Source organism: Netta rufina (assembly GCF_964035555.1).
Source record: "Netta rufina genome assembly, chromosome: Z".
NCBI lineage: Eukaryota > Metazoa > Chordata > Aves > Anseriformes > Anatidae > Netta > Netta rufina.
The window spans coordinates 17793744-17820836 of record NC_140126.1 but is presented as its reverse complement, the minus strand read 5'-3'; the positions used below and the strand labels follow the sequence as shown (position 1 = coordinate 17820836).

The following is a 27093-nucleotide window of genomic DNA, read 5'->3' as shown; positions in this document are numbered from 1 at the left end:
ACTGCCAACCTGCCTGCACAATACAAAGCTAAACTATAAATTCCTAGACAGGTTTAAAGAAAAATAAATAAATAAATAAATAAATAAATAAACAAACACTGTTCAAATCTGAGCCTTAAACACATCTCCTCCAAAGCATCAAAGATCATAAGGAACAATTTACCATAATATTGAAATATCTTCCATAGAATAAAAGCCTTATCTAAAAGCCAAAGCCTTGATTATTTTTATCAACATATTTTCCCTAAAAAACAGCTATCATCAGCACTTGATTTTGAAATAACATATGGAAAGATAAGTAATTGTAAGCAATTGTTTGTGTAGGAAGAAAAAGAGGGGGAAAACTGTATATATAGCTATGAGACCAATGCAGCTATGCAACAAAATGACTTATCAAACTTTTATGCAGGATGAAAACATTTTAATTTCAAGACTATTACAGTTCATAAAAATTACTGAAAAATGAAAAAAGGCATCATCTAAACTAAAAATACTAACCTGCGCTCTTTTTTCTCTAAGTTCCTGTTGTTGTAACCTTCTTTTTTCACGTTTCTCTTGCAATTTTTCAACCTCTTTTACACAATTAGATTTTCTACGTGCTTAGAGAAAACGATATAATTTAAAATATTTTCAGTGTGTTGCATGGATTTAGTATTTACACTACAATTATATTAATTAATCAATATTTAGAATGCATTTATTTATATCAACTGTCTTTTCAAGGAAATCAGGGTTACTACAAAATAAGTATAAAAATTTAATTTCTAAAATTCATTGAATAAATAAATTAAAAATATGGGAATGGGACAATAACTACAGAACCAAAAATACAAGGACAATGACCCTCAAAAAACATTTGGATAGACACATTTGGACAGGTACATGTGATCTCTTGGTTCATATTAAAAGCAAGTCCAGGCACATTTAAAAAAAAATAAAAAAATCACACATTCATGATTGAAAAATAGATAAAGAAAAATCAAATTCCAAGCACTAGCACAACTATGACAAAAATGAACATTTGTTTAGCCACAGGGCTCTGAAGAAACTTTGTAAGGAAGCCTACAGACAACTGCATATATAGATCCCTTGTCATTTATGGACAACAACATAATCCAAGAGAATGTACATGTAATGCCCAGAATGAAAGAATCCTTGATACACTGTTTACATACAAGGGGGTCCAAATTCCTTTTTTGCAGCTTGAACTGGAGATATATCTGAAACACTACCGTTCTGTTGCGAGGAGGAAGACTGCTCAGGAAGCTGAGTGGGCCGTGCACGTGCAGAACCAACCACTGCAGAAGAAAAGCACAAAGTTGATCTAGATGTGAAAGAATAACATTTCTACCAACTTCTGAAATGTTTTAGTATGACAAGATAAAACAAGGCCTCTTTTGAGACGCATTAATTTAGTGAGTGCAGAGGATAGTCATATGTATGGAAAATCTATTATTAAAGACATTTGGTATGCAGCCTTTTTTATCCTAATGTTATATACCAACGCAAGATAATTATGAAGTACTAATGCTGCCTGTGCATACTTTTAAATACTCTACTACACAATTAGTATAGCTTATTATGTACACAGAATGAAGAATGTATTTGTAGATACACAGTCCTTCAATGCTGTAATTTTATTTATATTGTGATTATACCAAAAACCAAGAAAGAAAATGGCCCTGCTGTTTCACATTCTCTACAAATTAAAAAATAGTTCCACCCCATCAAACAATATCTGGGAGGACTAGAGGGAAACAAATGAAATGCAGCCAAGTGCGGCTCAAACTACAAGTGGAAGAAACAAACCTTTTTGAGACCACATTGAAAGTGATATGGATGCAATCAACATGCCTACATTTATGCACTTATTCCATATGTGATAGAGATGCCAATTTCTAAAGATGCAGATATCTGTTCCCAGTGAATGTAGTAAGCATGCAAGCCTCTCTGGCAGAGCTGAATATCACAAGTTGTTATTCAAAGAGTTGCTTCAAGCACCTCTGCTTCAGCTGGCCAGTTTCTTGCAAGTTCTACTAATAAGCTCTGCCAGAAAAGCATGAAAGTGAAGGTAACAGCTTTGATTAATAACATAGAGATGACATTCCAAAGTTAGTTATGTTCAACACAGGTTAGAAAGTTAAAACAACAAGCAGTAACTATTCCTTTCCATATTACAGATGCATTACATCTGCAGTCATCTAATACTTACTTCATTTCACCTACTATTCAGTGTCATTTTTATGGTTTTTATAGATTTTTCACTATTAACTGTAAAGAAATAACTTGTAGGTTTAAAGTGTTCTTAGAATTCTTAGAATTAATGTTTACACACAGACTGTTAGAAAACTAAGCCAAAAAATTGAAAGTGTAAGAATTTTATGTGCAATACATATAGTATATCGAAACACTCCATTAGGCTGAAGTAAATTGAGGATGTTTTAATTTGTAAAAGTCCACACATAATTTATAATGATTTATAATAGCATAATTAATTAACTTCAAATTGTTGCACCTTCAGTTCATTCAGCTTAACTTTCCTGATGTTATACTGCTTAAACTTGCACATAAATATTATTCATACATACCCATTCCTAAATACACATACGAGTAATTCTAGGAATGATGTGCCATGTCTTCTACATGTCACATGTATACATACTGAATTAGAAAAGCCAAACTATTAAAGAATTTTAGATGAGCAGGAAGTCAAAATGTTTCCATATTTTTTCCTTCCTTGAAATGGTCAGATGTAACAATTACCTCTATTATCTCTGGTAGGAGTATCATTCTTAATAGGTGCCACAGTTCGTCGACTCTACGAAGAAAGAAATCTGTTATTTGATCACCTGTCTATTGAAAACATAAATTACAGCCTCACCACTTCCTCTGACATAACATCAGTAACACAGAGAGGTGGTAATTACAAAATCCCACCCCGAAGAGCCTAGGGCGAAGACTACTTGAACTATATGTACTGATTCAAAACTACCTCCTTTTCTATGTTTTTACTTGAGCTATACCTAGCTATATAAACATTAGTCTAGTCATCTACCTCCCTGCCAAACCTTTTCTTAGAAAATTTTCAGAAACCCCCCCATTCACCACAGGAATAAAAGGAACGTATTCAACAAGTAGTTCCACAGACAAAAGTAAGATTTAAAAATTCAAGCATGACAATATGTATAGAAGTTCTGTAAGTTTATTATGAACATACTGCATAGGTGTTACCAACCTTCACAATTTTGTTTACTTTGGCTGATGGAGTAGGTGGTGGTGGTGTCTCTGGGCTAGGTTCAATATCTTCATCAGGTGCAAGATCTGGATTAAGTGAAAATATGCTCTCCAAGTCAATCTGTTTAAAAGAATATAAAGCAAATTTGTGAGTCTAAGAACAAATTCAACCTCTCAATTTCTGTTGTTACACTTGAGAATAAACAATAAATAAATTTATTGTTTTTACCAGACAACTATTTAATTCTGTAACCTGAGCTATCTCATTCTGTGTTCACTAAAACATCTTAAGCACTTGTTATTGTCTTACTTGAAACACACACCCTTCAGAAAATAGATGAATTACAAATGACCAACAGATATTTGTAATTCTGTAGAGTGATTAAATCAAAACAGAAATAGCTAGTATTAATGCAAAAAAAATAAAAATAAAAAAAATTACTGCAGATAATGAAAGACATTCCGTAACATAAAAAGGAGATCTCAGTTATCTGAAATTTATCAGACAGTGCAAAAGGAACAGACAAATTACAGTGAGCAAAAAAGTAAAAACAAAATTGAATCTATATTAAATATATTACCCTGTTTTTTTTCTTCTAAGTTCTCTTTCAAAATGCCATTATCTGAGGAGGTGACGAGATCTAAAAACTAGGAAGGTTCAGATCTATTGAAACTTGGCTTCTTAAAGATCTTAAATAGTTTGGTTTCTAAACTGCCACCTCCCTTGGCTGGACCTTTCAAAGATATCATTAGTATATGGATTCTTTATGTCTTGAGGGTTGAGCTCCACGAATGAGATCACCAGGACATGTTCATATTTTTTTTTCTTTTTCCCGTGTTTTAATATAACTAGTTAGGTGTAATGCTGAGATGTTTCTCAAAATCTCAGCTTGAATAGGCTAGCTTGGTCCAAAAATCTGAGTAAAAAGGGATAGCAAAACATAACTGAGACACACAGAAAGATAGTTAAAGCAAGCAAGCCTAGAAAATTAATGCCAAAAAAAAAAAAAAAGGTAAATAAACAAACTAGAGTCCAATTCCTCATTAAGACAGGCACAAAAGAATTTCTAATCTAGCTCTCCCACCGGTTTCCTGCCTGAGTTGCAAGTCTTTCTCCCTCTCAAAAATTTGATTTTTCTACTTGTAAAGAGGGGATAGAAAGCTCAGCCTTTGTAATCCGGTTCAAAATCAACAGATGAAAAGCACTATTTAAAAGCTATGACACAGAGCTCAGGAAGTGAAATCTGACACAACAGATAACAAGATTTTCACAACAACTCCCATTCAAAACAGTCTGTAACCAAAGAATCATTAAGTAAATTAATATTTATATCTTCTTTTCATTTATACAGTGCAAATTTCTAAGTAACACTCATGTAGTCTATACATTATTTAAAAAGAGAAAGGTTCTAAAATAGTTAAGTTTACCTCTTTGCCTTTAGTGTCTCCATTTTCAATCCATTCAACAGTTACACTTTCATTATCTTCATTTAGGGATGTCACCATAGCTTGATGAATTCGTCCTGGAAAGGAAACACAAACAATCATTTATTAACAGGTGAAAAAAAAAATCTCAGAAGCTATTTGAATACATGTGTGCAGAGGACGGCAGGAAGAAGATGGTTAAAAAAGAAAGGAAAATAAATAAAAGAAGGTTCTTGGCCACGTTCTATAAACTGGCTTAGATGTGAACCACTAGCAGAGGTTCTACTGGGACCCAGTGAAAAAATTCGAGAAATATAAAACAGTGGTAAGTAAGCAAAATACCATGTGAAGGCCACACCACTTAAAATCTTTTTCCTGTAAAAAGTTTCAGTAACATTTCAATATAATGGAAACATTTCCCACCCCATGGGTGGGAAAGTTTACTGTGGTATATGTGGTATGCTCCACACAGGCTTTTTTGTATTCTTTCTAGGCTGATACAACATTAAGTGTCCCAAGACTGGAGTAAAGCACCCTGACATAGTATTCTGATATCCATTCCTTATGGACATTCAATCAGTTTGTATTTCAGCTAAAATTAAGCTGTCTGTAAGAACAATACAAATCCTCATTTTATAAACAACTGCTACAGTGCCATGCTATGACTTTTCATGTGGAAGATCTCAAGCCAATAAGCCCCTATAAAGACATATAAAACCAGTAAACTTCCAGTAGGAATACAGATTTTCCTTTTAAATAATATATTGCACTTTTCTTTATATCCCCTATAACACTTTATCATATTTCCTATGTATGGTAGCAAGGAGTGGTTGGAAGAGCAGAGCAGCCATGCACTGACACAAAAGGATCAAGATCCATGTGTCACATTGATTTCACACCCATGCTTTGCCCATTTCTTACACCAAGAACTCAGCTTTCTAAGCAATACAAGTCCAATGTAATTGCTCTTCAGATACTCTTTAATGAGCCATAGCACAAACAAGCAATCCCTAACTCTGTTGTGTATGAGCGGCAAACATAGATGATACAGTAAGAACCTTATCGTACAAAAAGTTACTCCCCAAGTATATATAAACACGGCAGAAACCTTCTCCCACAGAACCAACTCATATGCAACTCCTCTTCCACCATCCTGCCTGCCTGTCACACCAGAATACTGTTTTAATTGACCTCATGTTTGTATCCACCCACCAGCCAACCTCCACATAACCAAGAACCACGTACTGCTCCCAAAACATAACCTGACCATACTGGAACAGACAGTTCATGCATAAATTGATTCCATTGGTCAACAGTTTAACTATGAAAACGCCTTGATCCTTCTCTGTATGTCATTTCATAGGACTCCTCCACATTGCATCTTTTAGAGACACTGACTATTGATGGCCGATGAACAGATGTGCTGTTTACTGGGTAAAAAGTGGCTAGTACGCCGGCCACAAAAAGTTGTTGTGAATGGAGTTAAATCTGATTGGTGACCAGACATAAGTTGTGTTCCTCTGGGGTCAGGACTGGGGACAATACTGTTGATCAGCCTTCTTGATAAGAGGGTCAAGTGCACCCTCACTGAGTTTGCCCATGACACCAGCTTGGGCAGGACTGTTGATCTGCCTGAGGCTAGGAAGGCCCTGCAGAGGGATCTCGATAGGCCAGATCGATGGGCCGTGTAAAGCTGTATGGCATTCAACAGGCCCAAATGCTGGGTACAACACTAGGGGCACAACAACCCCTTGCAGTTGTACAGGTTTGGAGAACAGTGGCATTGCCCAGGGAGTCACCATCCCTGGAAGCACTTGAGATATGTAGGATGTGGCACTTCGTGACATGGCTTTGTGGTTGACTTGGCAGTGTTAGGTTGGACTCTGCGCATCCAGCTCCCTGACAGGAGAGGCCACTGAACAGCAGGGGCCTGACAAGCACCAGGGCGGCAGCCTCCAAACCCATCCACCAACAGGCAGGCTGAGGGTCCTCAAGGCCTGCTGCTCCTTCTGCCAGGAGAGCCCTGGCCTTGCAGGCTACCCCCCGCTGCCTCCATACCCAAATTTCATCTGGCCCAGCAGCAGCACTGGCCCAGAGGAAGTTCCTCTCCTTCCCATAGCCAGGCTCATCCCTCAGCAGCTCTCCACAAGAACCACCCCCTGGAACGACAAGCAGAACTGCACTACCAAGCAGCTGTGCAGTCTCCATGCTTGCAGACACCCCAAAGCCATCTCAGTACGGTCCTGGGACACCTGTTCTGGGTCAGCCTGCTTGAGCAGGAGAGTGGGACAACAAGACTTTCAGAGGACCCTTCCAACCTCAACCATTCTGTGGCTTTCCAGTTATTCTCCAAAACACCAACAAAACTACCTCTGACGTCTGAAAGCAGGTACCAGTGTTGATCACAATCATTTCATATAAAGTCAGACATTTCACCAACCTCTCCCCACGAGCTAATACTTTCCCCGACAGCCACGCACCTCCTTCCACCTGGGCTTCAGCTGAGCTGGAGCACTGGCCGCTGTGGCTCTTTTAGTGATGCAGGCGTCAGCCATCCAAGCACAAACGGAACCCTTTCAGTTATCACAATGGCACTCCATGGAGCTCTCTGAGACACCTGGGCACGGAGACAAGTGGGCCCACTGAGCCCTCTGCTTCCTTCCCCATCCAGCTATGCCCGCCCACGGGCCTGCCTTTCGGGTGAGCCTTACTTTCTTTATTTCAGAGACATGTAGACAAGGCAGTAAGGGGTGTGCTTTAGCGGAGGGACTCAATAGGACAAGTTGATCATTGGATTTGATGATTTTCAAGGTCTCTTCCAACTGTGATGATTCTATGATTCTGTGATTTGTTTCTCCTTTCCTACAACTCAGAGAATCCACCCAGTTTCTCCTCCACCCATTGTTTCAAACTTCTCTTTTAACCACTTCAGTCACAATTTGGTAGTTTTCCAAAGTTAATGTTTTTATATACTCCAAGCCTCTTAGGGCCTGCTGAGAGAGAGAAAGGAAGATAAAGCTTAACTCGTATCCAATTTTTCTCACCTAACAGCACAAGTAATAGATGGGTATTTTTAGCAATTCTTTTACCGTACAGGCTGCCTAATCTTTCACACCGAGTTAAATCTAAGACAAAAGGCAGGGAGCAAGTGTCAAGGAAGGTACCAGCAAATCTTTGCAGTCTAATGTAGCATTCAGAGGGGCAAACTAACTAAAACTCAGCCAAAATCAAAGCAAATGCAGGGACTCGTGTAGCAGCTGGCGCCCCAGGCAGTGGTGCTTTCACATCTGCAGCACTTACCTCGCAATGGACATTACATTACAAAACCATTTCTAAACTCTGCACTCGTCCTTGCTCCAAGCATAATCATAAGATTCAATTATCTACTAAAAAAAGTTGAGTAGTATTTTACTTATTTAAACACAAACAAACAAAAAACTTTCCCCTTTCTTTAGTTCCTTTCCTCTAGCATTTGCTAGTTTTTATTTCTCTGAGCCGTATTTTTTCCTCTGTATATGCTGCCATTAGTGCTTCTTCAGCAGCACTCTCTTGCATTTTCCATTGCTCCCACACACCACTGAAGGCAAGGTCTGGATCCTCACTTTTGGTACCCACAGCAACAGTGTTGATGCTGAGCTGCTCACAGAGGGCAAGAAAAAAGTGACGAACACTGCTACTGTTAACACTGCGCTCACTCACACCCGACATGCATGAAGAGCATAGTTTTCATCTTTCTCCATGGGCATCAGCCTGGATTTGGAAAAATGAAGGAGATGCAGGGGTAGAAAACACAGCCATACCCTTCTCACCACATGCAGACCTTCCTCTTTTCCTCTGCACCCAAACAATTTTGCACAAGCATGTCCTGCCCTTGGGACTATGACCTAATTCTGCTGGTGACTATGAAGCTGGCTTACTCAGCAGGGCATTCCTGCACTTCACTTCTTTGGATGAACATTTTTGTGCAAATTTTCTTTGTGTGTGATGCTCAGTACACCTCTCCATTACTTTTTCCGCTGCTAATAACCTACAGTGACTTAATTTTGTGCAAGAACCCTCCATTGTGGAACTGTTTTAATTAGTTCTCTGATTTGTTAGCAAACTAGGAATACAGCCCACTTTTTTTCCTGTAGCGGTGCCACTTCATCCATTGCTACAAACAACATGCTGGGACTGCAAGGACACAAAAAAATCTCTTCGGCACTACAGGAACTGGCAGACTCATCAAGCGTACGGTGATAAAATTTTCTGCTACAGTCTTAAGGCCTGGCCCGGCTGTCAATGTGGAATCAAAGGAAAACTTATATATTAAAAATGTAACTTCAGAGAAAAATAATCTATAGAACGTTATAATAACTGTTAACATGTCACCAAATTCTATAAATTTTGAAGAAAACCGCTGTTCACATCTGAAACTCATAACACTATATGAGTCACCAAGCCATCCTAAGTCATACTACCTGTTCCTTTGTTCTACTGTTTTTGCCACAGAATAAATAATAATTAAAAAAAGGTTTAAACTTTGTCATAACAAGTGAAAGGAGATCAAAGCAGGCTGGTGAATGAATAGAAAATACTGAATCCTCTCACAAACACAGTAAGCCAGCATGCCATAACAAAAGAATCACAATAAGTCTTCCATCTCTATGCCAGACTTCATCTGCTCCCTGGCCAAGAAAGTCAGGATTGAATTAAAAAAAAAAAAAAAACATTAAAAAAACATTAACAAACGTTATGTCCAACCTCCAAATATTCTCAGCTTAAATAGAAAACATACATACTATGTTTAAACTGGCAACGTACCCATGCAATTTGTTCCTCAAAATTCTTAATATGTTATTAAAAGTTTACATGTTGTTGAACTGCCAGAAAGCACATTTACATCTTTACAATTGCCTCTTGCTCTCGCAAACAGTATTCCATTATATTTTTCTAGTACACAGCTGAATACAGCAGCTGTGAAACTCAGGAATGCCAGCAACCAATTAGGCTGGCATAAACCTCGTCTAGCATATAAAGCAAGACCAAGCTGCAAATGCTAAAAGCATAAGAGCCAAATCAATCTGCAGTGGCTGAAGGCAACATCCTTCATTTCTGGTGTGTTTTCTGGAGCTTATATGAAAATCTGAAATGTAAACGTGTTCACGTAAACACGAATGTGCATGAAACTAAAAAGAGCAAGTGATTACAAAATGACTATCTTCACACACATTTCAAAAACAAAAGAAGGAAGTCCAGCCATAAAGGTGATGCACTGACTCTTCACATTTACAGTTCCTCTCCTTACATTATTAGAATTTACATCACAGGAAAAACATTTTTTGTTGTTGTTTTTGTTTTTATGTGAAGTAGTTACATTGCTTTAGAACTAAAAGCTGATTAAAGAGTTATTTGAACGTGGCATTATTTCTGTGAATGAATTCTGTCAGATAGTGCAGAGTTTATCTTCTACAAACTAGAGCATGCAGAAAACAATGCTGCAAGTAAAAGACAATGCAAATGTATGTGAAGCCACCTTAAATACACTTATGTTATAATATTCTCCCCTTTATTAATACAAGTGAACAACATCAACTCTTACAACTCCTCTTTTCCTAGTCATCTTATGAAAATTTTAAAAACAGAAGAAATAAAGCAAATGAGCACAAATTTCTGCAGAAATAGCAGATAAAACGCCTGTAATGTAAGAACTACTGATGCAGAAAAAACATTTAGGAAGAAGCAGCAAAAGCAAATAAGCAGGGTAAATCAAACATGTTAATCTATCCTCACCCTAGTTAGCAGTGCCAGCTGGTAGAAAATCCCAAGAGGTACTTATATCTTTACCTATGAGAAAAATCAATGTTTTCTACCTGCAAAACTTCTTGAAAATCCTACAACTCTGAAGTAGTGACCAATTTCAATACTAAATCCATAGCCTTTTCATATTTCTGTTACTTTTCAGAAATTTAAGTTACCAGATGTAAATATGAGTTTGTGTTTCTGGAATTACAGCCTTGGCTAAAGCGTTGGCTGACATGTGACCCAAACCACTCCATTCTCTCAAGTGACTCAAGAAATAAGGCTGGTGAAAGACCACAGCCTTCCCCACCCTTCCAAATAATTAGGGTGTACTAAAATGGCCTAAAATGACATTGTGTTTGTACTTCTTATGCAGAGGTTTTGTGAAGTCTTAGAAACCTTCGAGACCTAATAGTTAAAACTTCACACATGGAGATTCAACACATAATGTTACCTCACCTACAGACACCTGGACATAGGCATAGAACAGAGACATATTTCACCTTCATCCTCTGCCAATTGATATTCTTTTGGAAAGAATACAAATGATAAGTTTTATATAAAAAAAAAAAAGTTTATGTACGTTTAGACATGAAGTTGTGAATCAGGAAGCAGTGCATACCAGAATGAAAGTGGTCTGAAACATTTTACCCATGCTATGGGCTCCAATACACAGGGTTTTGATGGAAGAACCTTGCTGCTCTTACAGAGCTCCAAGAGCAAAAAAAAAACTAATGCTTTATCCACCAAACAACATCTATAGCAAACATCCAAGGAAAAATCCCAAGGAAGAAGACAATCCCAGTGTAGATGTCCACAGTGATGTTAACTGTGACTATGTTCCCATTCACTTCATCAGCGCTTACAACTTCTCTCCCTGCACTGGATGGACAGTTCTTCTGTTAATTCCCCAGGGAAAAACCGGCAGTAATTGACAGATGTTTCTTTCTCCACATCACTAAGCATGCTTGATTTTATTTTGTTTCAACGTCTCATTTATCCACATACAAGCAGCCCTGGTATAATGAAATGTCTGAGCCTTTTCAGCTATCACAATCTACTTTTATTCTCTTTGTTTCTATCACGACCTGTGTTTTAGTTTTGTTTAATTTCATCATACAGATGCTTTATTTTTTGCCATGCTACACTTCCTTGTTATCTTGGCTGTTACTTCAGTTATGTTAGCACACTGTCACTATCGTATGCAGTACCTACCTTGTCTCTAAAGCAAGACTTTAAGCACTAAAAGAAGCCACATAATTTTTCATTACAAATATATTTCAATATTATTTTTGGTGAATGATCCCTAGCTACCAATTTGTTTTATTTTTTTATCGCACTACCTGAGTCCTTCAAAAAACAAGCTTGTCATAACTGCACGTTTTGACCTCTGTAAGCCTCTACAACATAACAGGATTTTGAGAACAAAAACTAACATAAACCAAACCATGTTTCCTGTATCTGTCTGTATATTCCAGTTTTGAATTAAAATCCAACCTAGTCTGCTCTCAGCCCCACCCAGAAAGCTACAGAACTCAGAAGAAAATCCCCATCCAAGATATGTATCTGATTTGTATGGAAAGAAAAAAAAATCAAATCAAACATAATGCTTTAGAAAAAGAAAAACAAAGTTTCTTTTTTTTTTTTTTTTTTAGAAAAACAAAGTTCACAAATCTTACTGACAATCCACTAACAAATGAGGGAAAGAGGAAAACAAAAACAACCAAAGCTCACAGGCCAGTGAAGTGTGTGTAGCACTTAGCTTCAAAATACAAAGAGCGTATTTCACGTCTCTCAAACAGCAAACAGGACATGAGCAACTTTTTGGTCCCCCTTGCATTTAACATCAGTGACCCCTTCCACCCCAACCACTATATTGTAACTTTACTTGCTTAGTCTAGCTGAATTTGTGAACTGCCTAAATGGGTGCACCTCCTCTAAAGACATTTTCTAGAGCTGCATCCCCCTGCTGCTGTCTCAGTTTTGTGTTTCTCTAAAACTTGTTAAATCTCTAGTCTTTTTAAACTACATTAATTGCCTTTTAATTTAATTTAATTTTATTTTTTTGCTGCTGACCTTTCATTTTCCAAGCCAATGTGTAATATTTCCCCTTACGTTCAAAGCAAGCTTCTTGTGGCTTCCCCAGTTAGAGGAACACTGCTTTTCACTTCTCTTCACCAATCCAGTTTCTTTGGGGATGTGGAGCTAACACTCTTGTAACTGTATTCAATGCACATCACTTCACATTACCTAGCTCCTCTGGTAGCAGCCTTGACTTTATTCGCTTTCAGAAGCTACAACTGCCCATGAAATCAATGGCAGTCACCCCTCTGGCTTCACAAAAAGAATGAGGAAGAACTCACCACTGCAGCATTCAGAAGCTACAGCTCTGTATTGCTTCCACAGGTGTCAGCGTCAGAATGAGATAGGAGACTTGTTCCTCAAGCAGCTCAGTGCAGGAAGTATCATATCACAATGGGTAACAGATGCACTGATATCTAGATATTTATCAGCCAGTTACCTCAGCTGCACCACGCCAGTCATCCTATCATTTTCAAAAGACACCAAATCCTCCACATGCAACAACCACAGAGAAAGACATTTGGAAGGAAGCATCTGTCCAATCATCTAACGCATACTACTGTAAGTCCTATTAAATAAAACAAAAAAAATAAAAATAATAATAAAAAACAACAACAACAACACAAAAAAAATAAAATGCTTTAATAAGCTGAATTTATTTCCCCTTCATGTTACTAGGCTGAGCACCTCTGCTGTTCATCCTGGTGGCAAGTGGCACTAGCACCTCACTGTCAACATATACAAACATTTTCTAGATTACACGTGTTCACAGCCACTTAGGTACTCTGTACTTTCTTTTATAGCTTGTACAAGGACACCTGTACAGGAATGGTGAACCTATCTGTATCTGTCTCAGCCCAAACACTCAGCCCTTTTTCAACGCTGCCAACCAGGATGAAGTGTGATATTCAACATACAACTCAGACTGCAACACTCACTGCCAAATTACAGTAATAATGAAATTGCACTCACTTTTCCCCTTGCCAATTCACACCAGTGGTCCACAATTGTTTGGTGATTAACTAGAATACCAAGATTTTTCTCCTGTCATTTACAGTTTATGAACTCCCAATTTGTAGCAAAAGCACTTTTATTTTGTGTTATTATGTTTTACCCCAGTTTATTCCATAGCTCATACTCTTTCTGCATGATATAAATCTCCACAGAGTTGATACTCCCACTCTAGCATAGCAATTAAGTTTCCCAAGAACAATGTTACTCTTTGTGTTAAGGCCAGGAACCAGTAACAGCCAGCCAGTCCCAACACAGACCACAGAAAGTGTTAGTAGAAATTAGTAGGTACGCCACCACCACCTTTCTTAAACATATGACAATTCTTGTATTAAACCTGAATCATTTATCTTGCTTTACAAAAGCATTTTACTGAAATTCAGAGAAGCGTATGGATTACCTTCAATAATGTAACAACCTTCAATACTAGCAACGCTATGCAAAGCCTCTGCATCCATCCCGGTCACTTCTAGGACACTTGTCTGGGACACAAGAGACCAGAAGCCTATCAGCATCTGTCCTCCATTGCTTGCTACTACTTTCTGTTGAGGCACTCCAAGTTACAAGACTGATTCAGTTAAATTTGTATTTACCCCCCGTTTTAGTTCCAAATCAAGCAAGGTGAGCTAAAACGACTCCTGAAACTGATGTTAATGTAATGGCTGATTCCTCCATCACCCAAAATTCTTTTTTAGAGAGACTGTGCAATCTCCCTCCTTGGAGATCTTCAAAATCTAGCTAGACATGGTCCTGGACAACCTGCTCTAGGTGTCCCTGTCTCCTCCAGAGGCCCCTTCCAACCTCAGCCATTCTGCGAATCAGTATGGGCTGGCTTGTGTCCGTGACACCCCAGGACGGCGTGTTTCAAGACAGACTACCCACACCTGCAGCAGCTGGTGTTCTGCGCGGGTCCCTCGGCTGTGCCTACATTAACAAGCGGTGTATGGCAACAGGAGCAGATCCGCAAAGCAAAGCAGGTGGTGCTGAGGATCCCACATTCACACCGTATGTTCCAAAGGGACTGGGGGAAGTAGTGCCACAGACCAAACACCATGTGTTGGAGAGCACTGTGTACGTTTAACTGAAAGGAGCGTTCCAGAAAGGGTGCATCCAAAAGGAACGTAGCACGCTCCAAGGCTACTTTCAAAGTGAACTAAAAATCATAGTACAAGGACGTAAGGGATGATCAGAAGATGTATATTCAAAGTTAGTTCAGGATCTGAACTGAAATGCTTGTATAGGCATATCCCAGCGGTCCAAGCAACAGACCTTAATTTTTTATGCTAACTCACTTTGACCTATACAGAAACAGAAAACTGCATTGTAGCCTCCCACTATGATGCCTTTAGAGCACGAACATGAGCGTATGCTGGCTGTCCTGGGATGTGCAAGAGAATATGCAAGTGCAATACCTACTGAAATACCTACAGAAGGGCTGCCCAGGCAGTGATAGGCAAAATGATGCAGTTCAGGTCTCTTCTCAGCAACCAGCCAAGAGAGTTCAGGATTCCGACAGGAGGTGGGTCATCTGGTTCCCTTCCAATGGGAGCCTGGAAGTAAACTAGTATGTGTGCAATGACAATGGTCATGGTACCAAAATCCTAGACTAAAATAAGGTGCAAGATAAATTCTCAATACATACACAACCAGGACACTCAGAGCTGTGAAAGACTTTAATCCTCTCACCAAGAAGATTACATGTAAACAAGTGAGAATGAAGGAGGGGACTGGAAAGTGAAGCCATGTGTTGTAGGCTTGGTTTTGTTTTGTCTGTTTGTTTTAATGTGACAGGCTTTTCAAAACATTAGCCAGAAACTTACATGTCATCTTCCAGCCTGATGTTCAGTTACATGCCAAAGTACACCAAGCTTGGGGTCTCATCCTTTGGCAAAACAGGTTTTAGAGTAGTTAGATGCCATGATAATTATGAGGAAAAAAAGAGAGTGCACAAAAAGGTGGCAGATGAGCTTTGACACAGACAAAAGAAAGAAAAAGCACCCAGAGAAAAATAATCTAATTTATGGATACACAATGCTGAGACTGCAGCTAGAAGTTACAACTCAGATAAGAGATCCCTTAAGATATCATTCACCGTTCTGTAAAATCATTGATTCAAAATGCAGCTGCAGAAAAAAAAGAAAAAAAAAGTCAATAAAAGATTGACCGTCATCAGGAAGCTAAAGAATAAAACAAAGTGTCACTGTGAAACACTAAATAAAACCTTGCTGTACCCACATCTTATCTACTGTTTGCACTTGCCATCACACCTCAAAAATGATGTAGAGGAATTAGAGAAGGACAACTAAAACGATGAAGAGAATGAAACAAGCAAAGATCAATGCACCTGAGAATGCTCGCCTACAAGGAAAAGGCCACAAGTGGATTTGTTTGAGCTTCATGGTCAGAAAGGACAAAATGAGTAGAAATCGCTATTCACACAAATCCTGCAAGGCTAGAACTAGGAGCACACTCCTCAAGTTTCAGGCAGATAAAAGTAATAATGCATTTGGCTATGTGGCAAACAGTGAATTTCCAGATCTTGCTTTCACAAGAGATTCATGAGGCAGACAGGATAATCTGCTTCAGAAAGGTATTCAATAAATTCACAAACCATAGGTCTATAAATGGATATTTAGCAGGACTATGCGGAGTTGCACTCCTAGCATCTCGAATGTAATTCTGGATACTGGGGAAAGACAAAGGCATCAATCAGACTACAGGTGGCAAGGCGGGTCTGCTTTCCCTGAATTGCCTCTCCTACTGCAGTAGGCTAGACAAGCTATCGGTGTGATCCACTGGGGCAGGTTACAGCAGTGGTTTGCATACTTTAAGGTGATGAATGAACCCCAAAAAGACAGAAATACTTCACAAACTTTAAAAAAAAAAAATCCACTCTCCAATTTCAGTAGAAGTCTTGAATAGAAAGAAAAACAAGTTTTCCTTTGCTTTTCATAAAGCAATCCTATTCGTTTTGTTCCACAATCACAATGAAATCTCCATTCCAATCTGTAGAAAAAGTCCACCCCGAAGCAACAAAAAAAGACCCGTTTTCAGTATGCACACAAGGTTTTCCAACTCCCACTGGCCTACTTGAGCTCCCTTAAATTCTCAGATTTGAGGAAAATTAAGTAATTAGAGTTGTAAATTTCATTCAAAAGAGAACAAGACATTAGCTTATGACATTACAGTATTTCCTGTCCTGTATCAAATTTTTCTTTTACTATGGCTGCGTAAGTGAAGGTTTTCATTCAATTAATGGTAATGACATTCACATCTTTTCTGCCACTTGACAACTTGTGTGGGAATAGAAATGTTGTTTTTGTAGAGTTACGTTGTTTAGAGAAAAGGAAGGTGGTATTGAGATACGCTTACAGTGATAAGAAAACTTAGTAGGCGACCATGTAAAATGCAGACAACCAGACTTCTTAAGACAATTAGGTGAAAATCACGGTGTCAAGTCAAGTCAAGCCCGCCATTGCAATCACAAATAAATTACTGCTTCACTGAGATCCTCGCCTGAGCCTCAGTTATTGGCTGTGGAGTGTTTCTCACACTTGTAAACAAGTTGTAAGAATAGTTCAACATCTTCTTATGTCTATATATTTTTTTTTTAATTTTGGAAGACAGAACATAATCTGACATCTTCTTGCACATTTATTCAGCAGTTCCTTCAAGTCCTTTAAAACAATTTTGCAGGCAGCTTCCTTAAAATCTTTTAAAATTGCTCATGAAAATACCTGTCCAGAATCTTTCATTGTATATTTTTACAGATCCTCTATTTTTAGAAGTCCTCTGTGTTCAGTACTAATTTCAATACAGTTGTGACTGAATCTACCTTTACTCCTACATACCATGTCTCTCTTTCAAACAGCACTGTGGTTTAGAGGTTGTAGATTTTTTTTCACTTTACTACAACAGGATTTAAGATTGCGGTGGACTTAAATAGCGTGGTGGATACCCTCTGCCAAAATACTGAGATGACTTGGCCAGTGTTCTCCCTCCCTTCCCCCTTCCTCATTTTGTTTGTTGCTTAAATAAATAGCAGAGACCTCTTTCTCACGACGTTCTCTGCTTTCTCTGAAGCTAACAGTAGCTGCCCAGAAACAATAGATTCTTGCATCAAACAGAAGTCTTCTAGTAGCACCTTATACAGATGATTTCAACTGGTACCATCTGCCTTTTCTGACATACCTGTCAATATTTTTTTCTCCCCTTATTTTCACAGAATCACAGAATCACAGAATTTCTAGGTTGGAAGAGACCTCAAGGTCATCGAGTCCAACCTCCAACCTAACGCTAACAGCCCTCCACTAAACCATATCCCTAAGGTACTACGTTCAGAAAGAATATTTATCATAACTTACTACAGAGTTGTCAAATGTTGATCTTGGTTAAAAGGCATTTTTCATTTTATACATGTTTAAAGACTGTATTTTAGCCTTATCTTAACAAGGTTCCAGAAGTTCAAGATCAAACCATTAAGTAAACTTGGAATAACATTTTAATTCTTCTCTGTGGGTTGATAAAAGCTCGATGTAACTTAAAAATTTTCAGATGGTGACTTATATTCACCCCATTGATCACCACTTGAGTTTCTATTCTATTAAACTGTCAAGATAAACTGGAAAGTTCAATTCATAAATACTAAAGCAAAACTACAAACAAAACATGTAAATATAACCCAGAATTTAATCAGTAAATTGGAGAATTGCAAAATCTAAGCGTGCTTGTGCTTTTCAAAGTGAATTCACTTCTACTGCCTTCTTTCTAGAGTCATAAATAGAGTATAGATATACTGTGGACTTTGTTTCTAAGGAGAAACCTTTACACAGATCTCTCTCTCTACTCCCCTCCACTTATATACATATCTGGTGGGCAATTTGAAGACAATTCTTCACTTACTAGCCCAACAGGAAAAAAATATGCTTAAAATACTCATACATGGGATTATGTAGAGCTTTCAGTGTCAAATGAGAGCCATGGTAAACTCAAACTTGCACCTGACTACAAAGCTTCAGTTGAATTAATGATAACTTGAACGCGAAATAGAATTCTTCTATGGGGGAAAGCATGACCACCCACTGCTAATAATACCACCAAAGCCAAAGATTCATTGTTATAAGCAAGTTACCTTACTCATTTTATTTCTACCTGATATTGCACAATTGCATTTTACAAAGTCCTGGAATTATCAGTGTTGCAGATAATGCAGCACTGGCAAGGAACAAGCAGATTTTTCCCTCTATGAGTATGGGAAACCTTAATGCTGCTTATGCCACACGCAGCCAGAACTGCTACTATGTAAAAACAATAAGCTACACTGAAAGCAGTGCTATTTGAATAAAGAACAAAAAGTTCCATTGTCACATTCAAGCCTTTAGGTAGCAAAATCCCTCATTCTTCTCTTTCAAGAGTCAAATGTAAGATCAGACTCCGTTGCTGAATGAGAGCCTGCTCAAATAAAGAAAACCAGGAAAAAAAAAAGAAAAAACACCTTACAAAGTAGCTTAATTACTAAATCTAGCTGATACTCACCTGTTGTAAAAGGCCATTTGAAGTTCTCGTTAAAAGCATAGTTATACAGTTATTTCCAAGAACCTCTACTGACTCGTTTACACTAAGCAATTCTAAAATTATCTTGGGTTCCTAGCAACATAAAAGAAGAACTGAATTTAGACTGTAATAGTAGAGTTACCAACAGTCTTCTAGGTATTCTCTATTCGTGTAAATGATTCAGGTCACCACAGATATTCAAAAACAAAAACTAAGCATAAGTCTGAAAATATAATTCCTTTTCCCAGGGAAGGTAATTCTCATGCAATTTTTTCACAAAGCGTTACCACTTTTTGTCTAACAGATGTAAAATCTAGTTTTAAATATTCAGCAATAACTAAATTCAAAGACATCAAAATTAACTCTACAGAACACTCTTCACCAGAGAAATGGCAATACGATTGTCCTAATACCCTCCCTATCTATGGCTGCTTTTTCCCTCCGCAAGAGATTAACAAGGCACAGAGAACAGTGGCAAAATACAGGAACATCTAGCCCCACATTCTGCCTCCAACAGTGGTTCTACTTCAGAAAATTATTCACCGAGATAAATGTTCTTCACCAACTTCTACCAAAGCAACAATTTATGGATTTTCTAAGCCAACAATTGTCCTGTTTATCATGATACTTCTGGGGATAGGAACAAAATGCATTTCCAGGATATCAGACACAGTCATTACTGTTTAATAGCTAAACAGATACTACAGTATTCAAAGCGTCCATTACAGGGGTCAAAGTTGTAGGAAAATCATGTCAACCATCTGTCTATCTCTATATTGGGAACATTATAGAGAGCTCTTGGCTTTTTAATTCTTTGAATGAAAATAAAAAATAGTACTGAAACAAGAGTATAACAACCATGAATATTTTAAGGAAAGTAACAAGGACAGAAAACGAAATGGAATGCATTTGAACACAGAGTAAGAACAGTCTCGTGGATGTAACTCATAGCAGTTTATGACAACCTACATCTGGATTACCATAGTTTTAGTTTCCCAGCCTCCCTCCCTCCAACACTTTCAACTGAAAATTAACACTGATGCAGTGGGCAGACAAAAGCAGCCCAGATTTAACCATCTTAAACAGATATGGAATCACACTAGTAGTCAAAATTACTAAAACTAACTTAATTGTGCTAAGTGTCTAAAAGTCTTAAGTATAAAAATCTCTACCAAAAATAACAGAAAAAAAATAGTCCAAACAATACTGCTAGAAAAATACATTTTAGTCTCTATGTTCAGTTCAGAACTGAAAATAATTTAAATAAAATCCCAAATATGAAGTCACAATAAAAACTAAAGGTTTAGAATATACAATAGCAGGCATTTTTTTTTCTTACTATAATTTTTCCCTCCAAAATACTAACAAGAAATGCAAGAAAGCATATACTTAAGAAGAGACAAGTGGTAAAACTGGAAAACAAAGATAAGCTTTCACACCAGCAAAAAGAATCAAGCTTTCATATACCTGAAAGCTTGTTCATGCTATTGAAATAAAAAAGAGATAGTAACAAAAGCATATTACAGCTCCATCAAAACTTTTCACCCTAATCTGAAAATACATACTGAAAGCATTTATACATCCAGACTACTCTAACCATGCTACAGAGACATTACAAGAAATTGACTATTAAAAGTAAATGTCTTCTTAAAAACTATTTATTTTTAAATTGCAAACCCATCCTGACTGCCCATTCATTTTGTTTACTGCACATTCCCATTACTGTACAAATTTCAGATGGCTTGGGTGTCCTTGCTGTGGACTTTCATACCTCAGTCTTACATTACACTGGAAATTAAACTTAACTCTGAAGAGCTAACTTACCATATGCAACTGCATTCTTTTTTCCTCTGTTGTGTACATTCATAGCAAACACTGCATTTTAGCATTTGCAATGGGTTGATCACATATTCTCTTCCTGATCTCAAGATGGTGAGGATGACAAGACAAACCAATAAATAGTAAGATGGGAGAAAAGTCAAAAAAGAAAGATCACACTCTATGATGTAAGCAGTAAGTGATTTAAAAGGTAGAACTTAAATGAGAATACAGAAACGAAGAGAATTTGCTCCATTCTGTTACTTATTTCCCAAGCACAAAAAAAATCACAATTCCACAGGTCGATCCGTTCAAAATACCACGGATTTTGTGCTCTAGGAAATGAGCTCATCTGATAAATACTCCATACTGTTCTCTCAACTTTTACAGCCTTTGAGTAAGTACATATATGCAAAGAACTCAAAAGGCTAATTCATGCTCTGGAGCAAATAGAGATACCTTTTCAGTGGCACTGCTTTTCACTCAGACATGACCTCTTTCCATCAATTCGTCATCTTTTCCCACCTTGACAAGGGGTGAAGCCATGCTTGATGCCATGCTGTCAAGAAGCAGCATGATAAAGTCTTCAGTTCGTAAATCCGTAAGAAGAAAACAGGAGTAAAACTGGATGCCGGCAACAAACCACTTAAAAGGAGTGGGTAGAAAGAGCAATAAGTTTACCTACCAAAAAGAAATGAAGGGTGTATTTCCCCACAACACAATGAGATGGAGGGAAAAAAAAAAAAAAAGAAAAATGAAAAAAAACACCGACCACATAACACAAGCTGTATGATCCAATGGCTATACACAGCTCTAAAAGACATTATTACCAGTATGTGATTCTGTACTGAACACGGAACAAAAAGATGAGAAGACTCTCTGAAGATTAGCATTTCAACTCTTGTCATTCAAGAGCTATTTATGCAAAATATAGAAGGCCTACATAAATATCTGAAAATCTGCAAGTTACACTGAAAATCTACTTACTGAGTATCAAGAACAGAATGCTTAAAAAGTGATTTTAAAAAGGACACAGCAAACTTAACACGTCTTCCTAGTCAACATTTCTGCAGGAACAATCCCCAGAAATTGGGTGCAACAAGATGAGCACCTGCACTGGATAAGTAAGTCTAAATGCTGGACACATTAGCTCCACCAACAATGCCTGACTTGAAGTCCCATTTGTGATCTGGCCACTAGGGAAGGACAAAGACACATTGTGTCAAGTGTGGCTTACATAGGGATTAGGTAATTGAGTCAAATGATTTAAATGGGGTAACAAAAAAGTCTTAGTCACAGGGAAAGAACAGATATATGTCACCAAAGGAAAGAGTAAAGCACATTACCATTTAAATCTACCCTCAAGAGCTTGTTAAATAGGGTGACTACCCAAACCTGAACTGAATTTTTATAGCATCATTATACCTTCTATCTTGCTATAAAATCATTACTGCTATTGGGAGCTGCACATAAATGTCAAGATCGTCATAGGGGATCACCCAAAACACAGAGGATGGTGTAGACACTCAACACTAACAAACATCAGTTTCATGCAAGTTGGGCTTTGAAAAAACAAAATAAAACAAAAATCATAGCCCTTACCGTTACAAAAATATAGTCTCCTTTGTATTTGATGGTTACCATGATGTTTTGGCATGCATAAGGAGAGAGAAGCTCTAGCAGGGTTTTGAACTAGATGGATTATCTTTGACCATGACCAGTTTCAGCTGCTTCAGAGACAAGTGGAAAAAAAAAATTCCTAAGTAGGCAATTACAAAATAACACAGCCACAGGCAAGATTTTCTCCTGCCTCCCATCAGTTACAGGTTATTTAAACTACAGGCTCAGGTAGAACAGAAACTACCTTTTACGATGGGTGGTGTATTTTGTTTAAGCTTTGTTACAAAGCTGGATATTCCTATCACCCATACCAACACCCTCCCTAAAATTCTGCTGGGCTTCCAGCATCCACGTCCTGTGGTAATAAACTCCATGTGAAAACAGTTCCAAGTTTGTTTTCCTTTTTTAAGTTTTAAGTTTTCTCCTTCAAACACTGGCAGTTCTACTGTTATTCTATCATGAAAATAAATAAATAAATAAAAATGAACAAAAGCTCACGATCTTTCTTTTTCATGTGATTAACCATCAAATCTGTAAAAAAGAAAAGAAGTCACCCTTTTTCTTTTCCTGGAGTTTTTGTGAAATCTTCACTTTCCCCAACTACCAGAAGGTCCTTTCTCCTCATCTGCCGCTTTACTTCCGACAGCGACACCACCACTGTATTCCACCCCTCTCCAAATGAGCAAATATGTAATTAATTTCTCTGTTCTTCTAGGTAGTATTTCAGATTTGCCAAGATGGAGAGGATAGGAACAGCCTGAGGAGGAAATGGGCAGAACACAACTGGACTGGAAAAGTAAAGGGGAAATACCAATTAGCCTACCGGAGGTCTGCAGGGCATAAGACAGATTTATCCTATTTCAGCAAAAGACTGAATTTATGGGGAAAAAAAGAAAAAAAAAAAAAAAAAAAAAGACATTTTTTCTCCAAGTAATTATACAGGTCTTTGTCATCATTAATTGGATAACACACAAGATGTGGGGATAAGTTCACTTGCAAAGCAGTGGGCTATTGTTATTTGGGTAAGGGGAATTCATCACCAGACAAATACCCATGTCTAGACCTGGGAACGGCGCATCTTCTGGACAGGAGGAACCACCCTCACAGCTGATCTCGCAGCTACGTTCTGGCTCACTCTTCTGTGTGATAAGGCACATTTTTCATGACTAGAAACACAGTCCATTGTTAGAAATTCACAATCTAAAACAAACAAGTTCTTCCCTGTTTCCAAGACAAATTACCAAGGCTTATTTCAAGTAACATAAATAAACTGTACTTAGATAAATAGTAAATTTCAGTATCAGAAATGATTATTAAAATCCAAACGAGGTGACCACTTGATACGCTCTTACATGAACATAATGAGTTATCCCATGTAATTATAACTGGAAATATTATCTGTTACTCTAGACAACATTTATACCAATGTTTACCCACTGAGAAAAAACAGATACACAGCAAGCAGCTCTGCATCGTCAATGCATCGTCAATCCTAGAAAATGTTGGGTTTTATCCAAATGCTGGTTTTCATATGTTGTTGGCCATGAGCTCTAATAATGCTTTTCATTTGTAGAACATCTATATTCTATTCAGTCCTATAAGAAATCTCTCACTTAAACACTTAAGCCTAATTAGAACTTTTCAAAACGACAGAATATGTAACATTTCTTTCCAGAACGTTCTGGTCTCATTCTCACACTTCTTGTGCTTTACATGTCTTTGAAATTTTTTTGTAGCGAAGACTTTTAACAGCAATGTTTTATTGAAAAAAAAAAAAAAAAAAGCTATTCTCTTCATTCTACTTTTTATTTAAAGAAAAATAGAGTTATCTGGAATTAATAAAGCTTTGTATTCAAAAAAGCCTTTAGCATAACTGGTGGACAGATGGGAAAAAAATGCATACTTGTTCAAATGACCCCATTAACGAAACAGGACTTTATTTTATTCAGCAAATGAACACATAAATAAGATTTTAAAGAATTATTGTACTCACCTCTCAAAGCATAAATTTACTTTTAAAAAAGGAATTCCTAAAAACAAGACAAGCGCGGAACAACAGACCAATCAACGCACCACCTTCTCTAGAAGTTTCTTAGATGGTTAAAACCATCTAAGCTTTCTACCTCGGGTAGCTGGTATGATAGATGGCCCTGGTTCTACCCGGGATACAGGTTCCAAGTTGGGCACACGCAGGTGGTGCACTCTTCCTGACAGAGAAGGTCATACTTCACACCTCTACTTTCTCCCAGCCACATATTTCCTACACACAGATCCTTTTGGGGTCACAGACCCTCTGAGAATCATCTGAACTCCCTAATCCTGCAGAAAACTACCATATCCAAAAGTCTGCAAATTCCATGCAATTAAATCGTCAGAATAAAATCGTGAATTAAATCGTCAGAATAAAAATAGTGGCCACAATGGATGTGAGATAGAGCTCCTAAGAACAACGCAACTGGCAAAGGCATCTTGTTAGAAGCAGCCAGATCAACCTTGATTGCTTGTGCAACCACAGCCCACGTTGGTAGCCTACCTTCTGAAAGGCAAAGCAATCTACATACAATGTAGTGCGGGCTGGCCTTTGGTATTTGTCTCAAAATGCTCCCTTCTGCATATCTGGTGATCTAGCAGCCCTGATGGAAAACAAGAAAACACCGCAATAACCAGGACCCACCAACCCTGGTACAACACTGCCGTGTGGATGCTCACATGAGGACCACGGCAACGTAAATGCTCAAGCCCCTACCGTCTGCATGACTGCTGGGAAGACAACCCCTGGTATATTGCTGATGTGTAAGATATTTAACGCGCTACTTCACATATGTGATACAGCAAAATATGTGAATTGTTAACAGCAATGAGAGTATGTATTGTTATGTTGAAGAGTTACTGCCCTCAATTCTAACTTCAGAAGTGAGCAGAACCCTGCAGAGTGGAAAAAAAAAAAACACCAAAGCATTGTCACGTCTTATTGTCCAAAGAACATCCAAAACAGACAGTAACGTGTATTAGAAATGGGTGCAGGCCTCAGGAAAACAGTTTTTCGAGTCGCTCTGGTGAGGTTTTCTGAAACCTCAGACAGATCTGCAGGACCTATGCAAATAAGCGCCAGACCTATCAGATCCTTCACGTGACACGCAAGCCATTAGGCACAAATTGAGGGGTAAGGGCTGAGCACGGCGTCCAGCGCACACCGAGCATCTGATTTTTATTGCAGGGTAGCGCTGCACGATGGGCCGTGCGGCAGCCGGGCTGCAGAAAGCCTCGCTGCTCATTTCCTGCCTCACGACCACACCACGCCGCCTCCAGCCTTTGACCTCCAGCTCCCTCTCCCCCGAGCAGCGTTCGGTCATTGTACGGCGAGATGATGAAGTGGAGGAGGAGGAGGAGGAAGAGGGGGGGGGCACAGAAGCCCTTCCAGAAGGCGCCCGCAGAACCCCACCCTGGCTCAGCAGGTTGCGGAGCCCTGAGGAAGGCCGGGGCCTTCCCCCCCATCCTCTCCCTTCCCTCCCCTCCCCTCCCGGCGCTGCCGCAGCCGCCCCGTCCCCACCGGCCCCGCGCCCCCGCCCCTCCGCCCGCGCTCCCCCTGGCAACCGCAGCGCGGCCCGGCCCGGCCCCTCCCCGGCCCCGCGCACACAATGGGCCCCGCGCCGCGCCTCAGGCGGCGGCACCCGCACGGTCCCCGCGGCGCGGCTCGGCTCGGCTCGGCTCGGCCCCTTCCCCTCCCCTTCTTCCCCTGCCCGCCGCTGACCATCGCTGCGCTTGATCTCCACGTAGATCCCTATCTGGATCTTGCCGAAGTTGGCCGCTGCCATCGCCTCATGGGGCAGCCGCGGGGAGAGACGACGACGACGAGGAGGAGGAGGAGGAGGAGGAGGATGGTGGTGGTGGTGGTGGTGGAGGTGGTGGTGGGGGGCGGGCGGGCACAGGGCAGGGCGCGCACAGGCGGCGGCGGCACCGACCGCGGCGGCGGCTGTGGGAGGGGATGGAGGGAGCGGGAGGGACGGGGGGGAAGGAGGAGGAGGGACGGGGAGAGGGAGGGAGAGGGGGAGGGAGGGAGAGAGGCAGGAGAAGGAAGAGAGAAAAGGCGCCGGCCGGATACAACGGGCGCTGCGCCTGCGCCGCTTCGCGTCACGGTCTGCTCCTCCTCCTCCTCCTCCTTCTCCTCCTCCTCCTCCTCCTCCTCGCCTCAGGGGAAGGGGGCGCCGGCTCCTCGGTGTCCCCCCCGAGGGCGGTGCCGAGCCCCGTGCGGCGCTGAAGCCGCCCTTCCCTTCAGGGCTCTCCTCCTGTCACCTTGGGCAGCCCCGCTGAGCTCGCAGCCCCGTCGCCATGGCACGGCAGAGCCCGGCGATTAGAAATAATCCCCCCCCAAAATCCGCCCGCAGTCGGTAATGCCTCAGCGAGGCTCAGCAAGGGGTGCAGCCCCCACAGCCCACCGCCCCCTCTCCTCCGCCTGATCCCTGCTGAGACCAGAGGGAGTCGGAGTCCGCAGCTCGTGGCTCCCGGTTCCTGCAGGCTTTCTGTACGCTTGTACATAAATAACACACCTACACAGAAGAGGAACTGGCA

The 27093-nt window shown here is 39.6% G+C and overlaps 1 protein-coding gene across 2 annotated transcripts in view; it reads right to left on the bottom strand.

The window, feature by feature from the left end:
* The window catches only part of KIF2A (kinesin family member 2A), a 53365-nt gene extending 26912 nt beyond the window's left edge, over positions 1 to 26453 (bottom strand). Inside the window, exons 1-6 of one of the 2 annotated variants that reach the window (XM_084305790.1) lie at positions 26276 to 26453; positions 4663 to 4757; positions 3236 to 3355; positions 2764 to 2818; positions 1176 to 1298; positions 499 to 599 (exon numbers count right to left, since the gene is read on the bottom strand). In XM_084305790.1, the coding sequence (XP_084161916.1) occupies positions 499 to 599; positions 1176 to 1298; positions 2764 to 2818; positions 3236 to 3355; positions 4663 to 4757; positions 26276 to 26339 (558 nt within the window). In that variant the 5' untranslated portion in view covers positions 26340 to 26453. The remainder of the gene's footprint in view (positions 1 to 498; positions 600 to 1175; positions 1299 to 2763; positions 2819 to 3235; positions 3356 to 4662; positions 4758 to 26275) is intronic. The other variant, XM_084305791.1, reaches the window with a different exon arrangement.
* Positions 26454 to 27093: the final 640 nt, after the last annotated feature.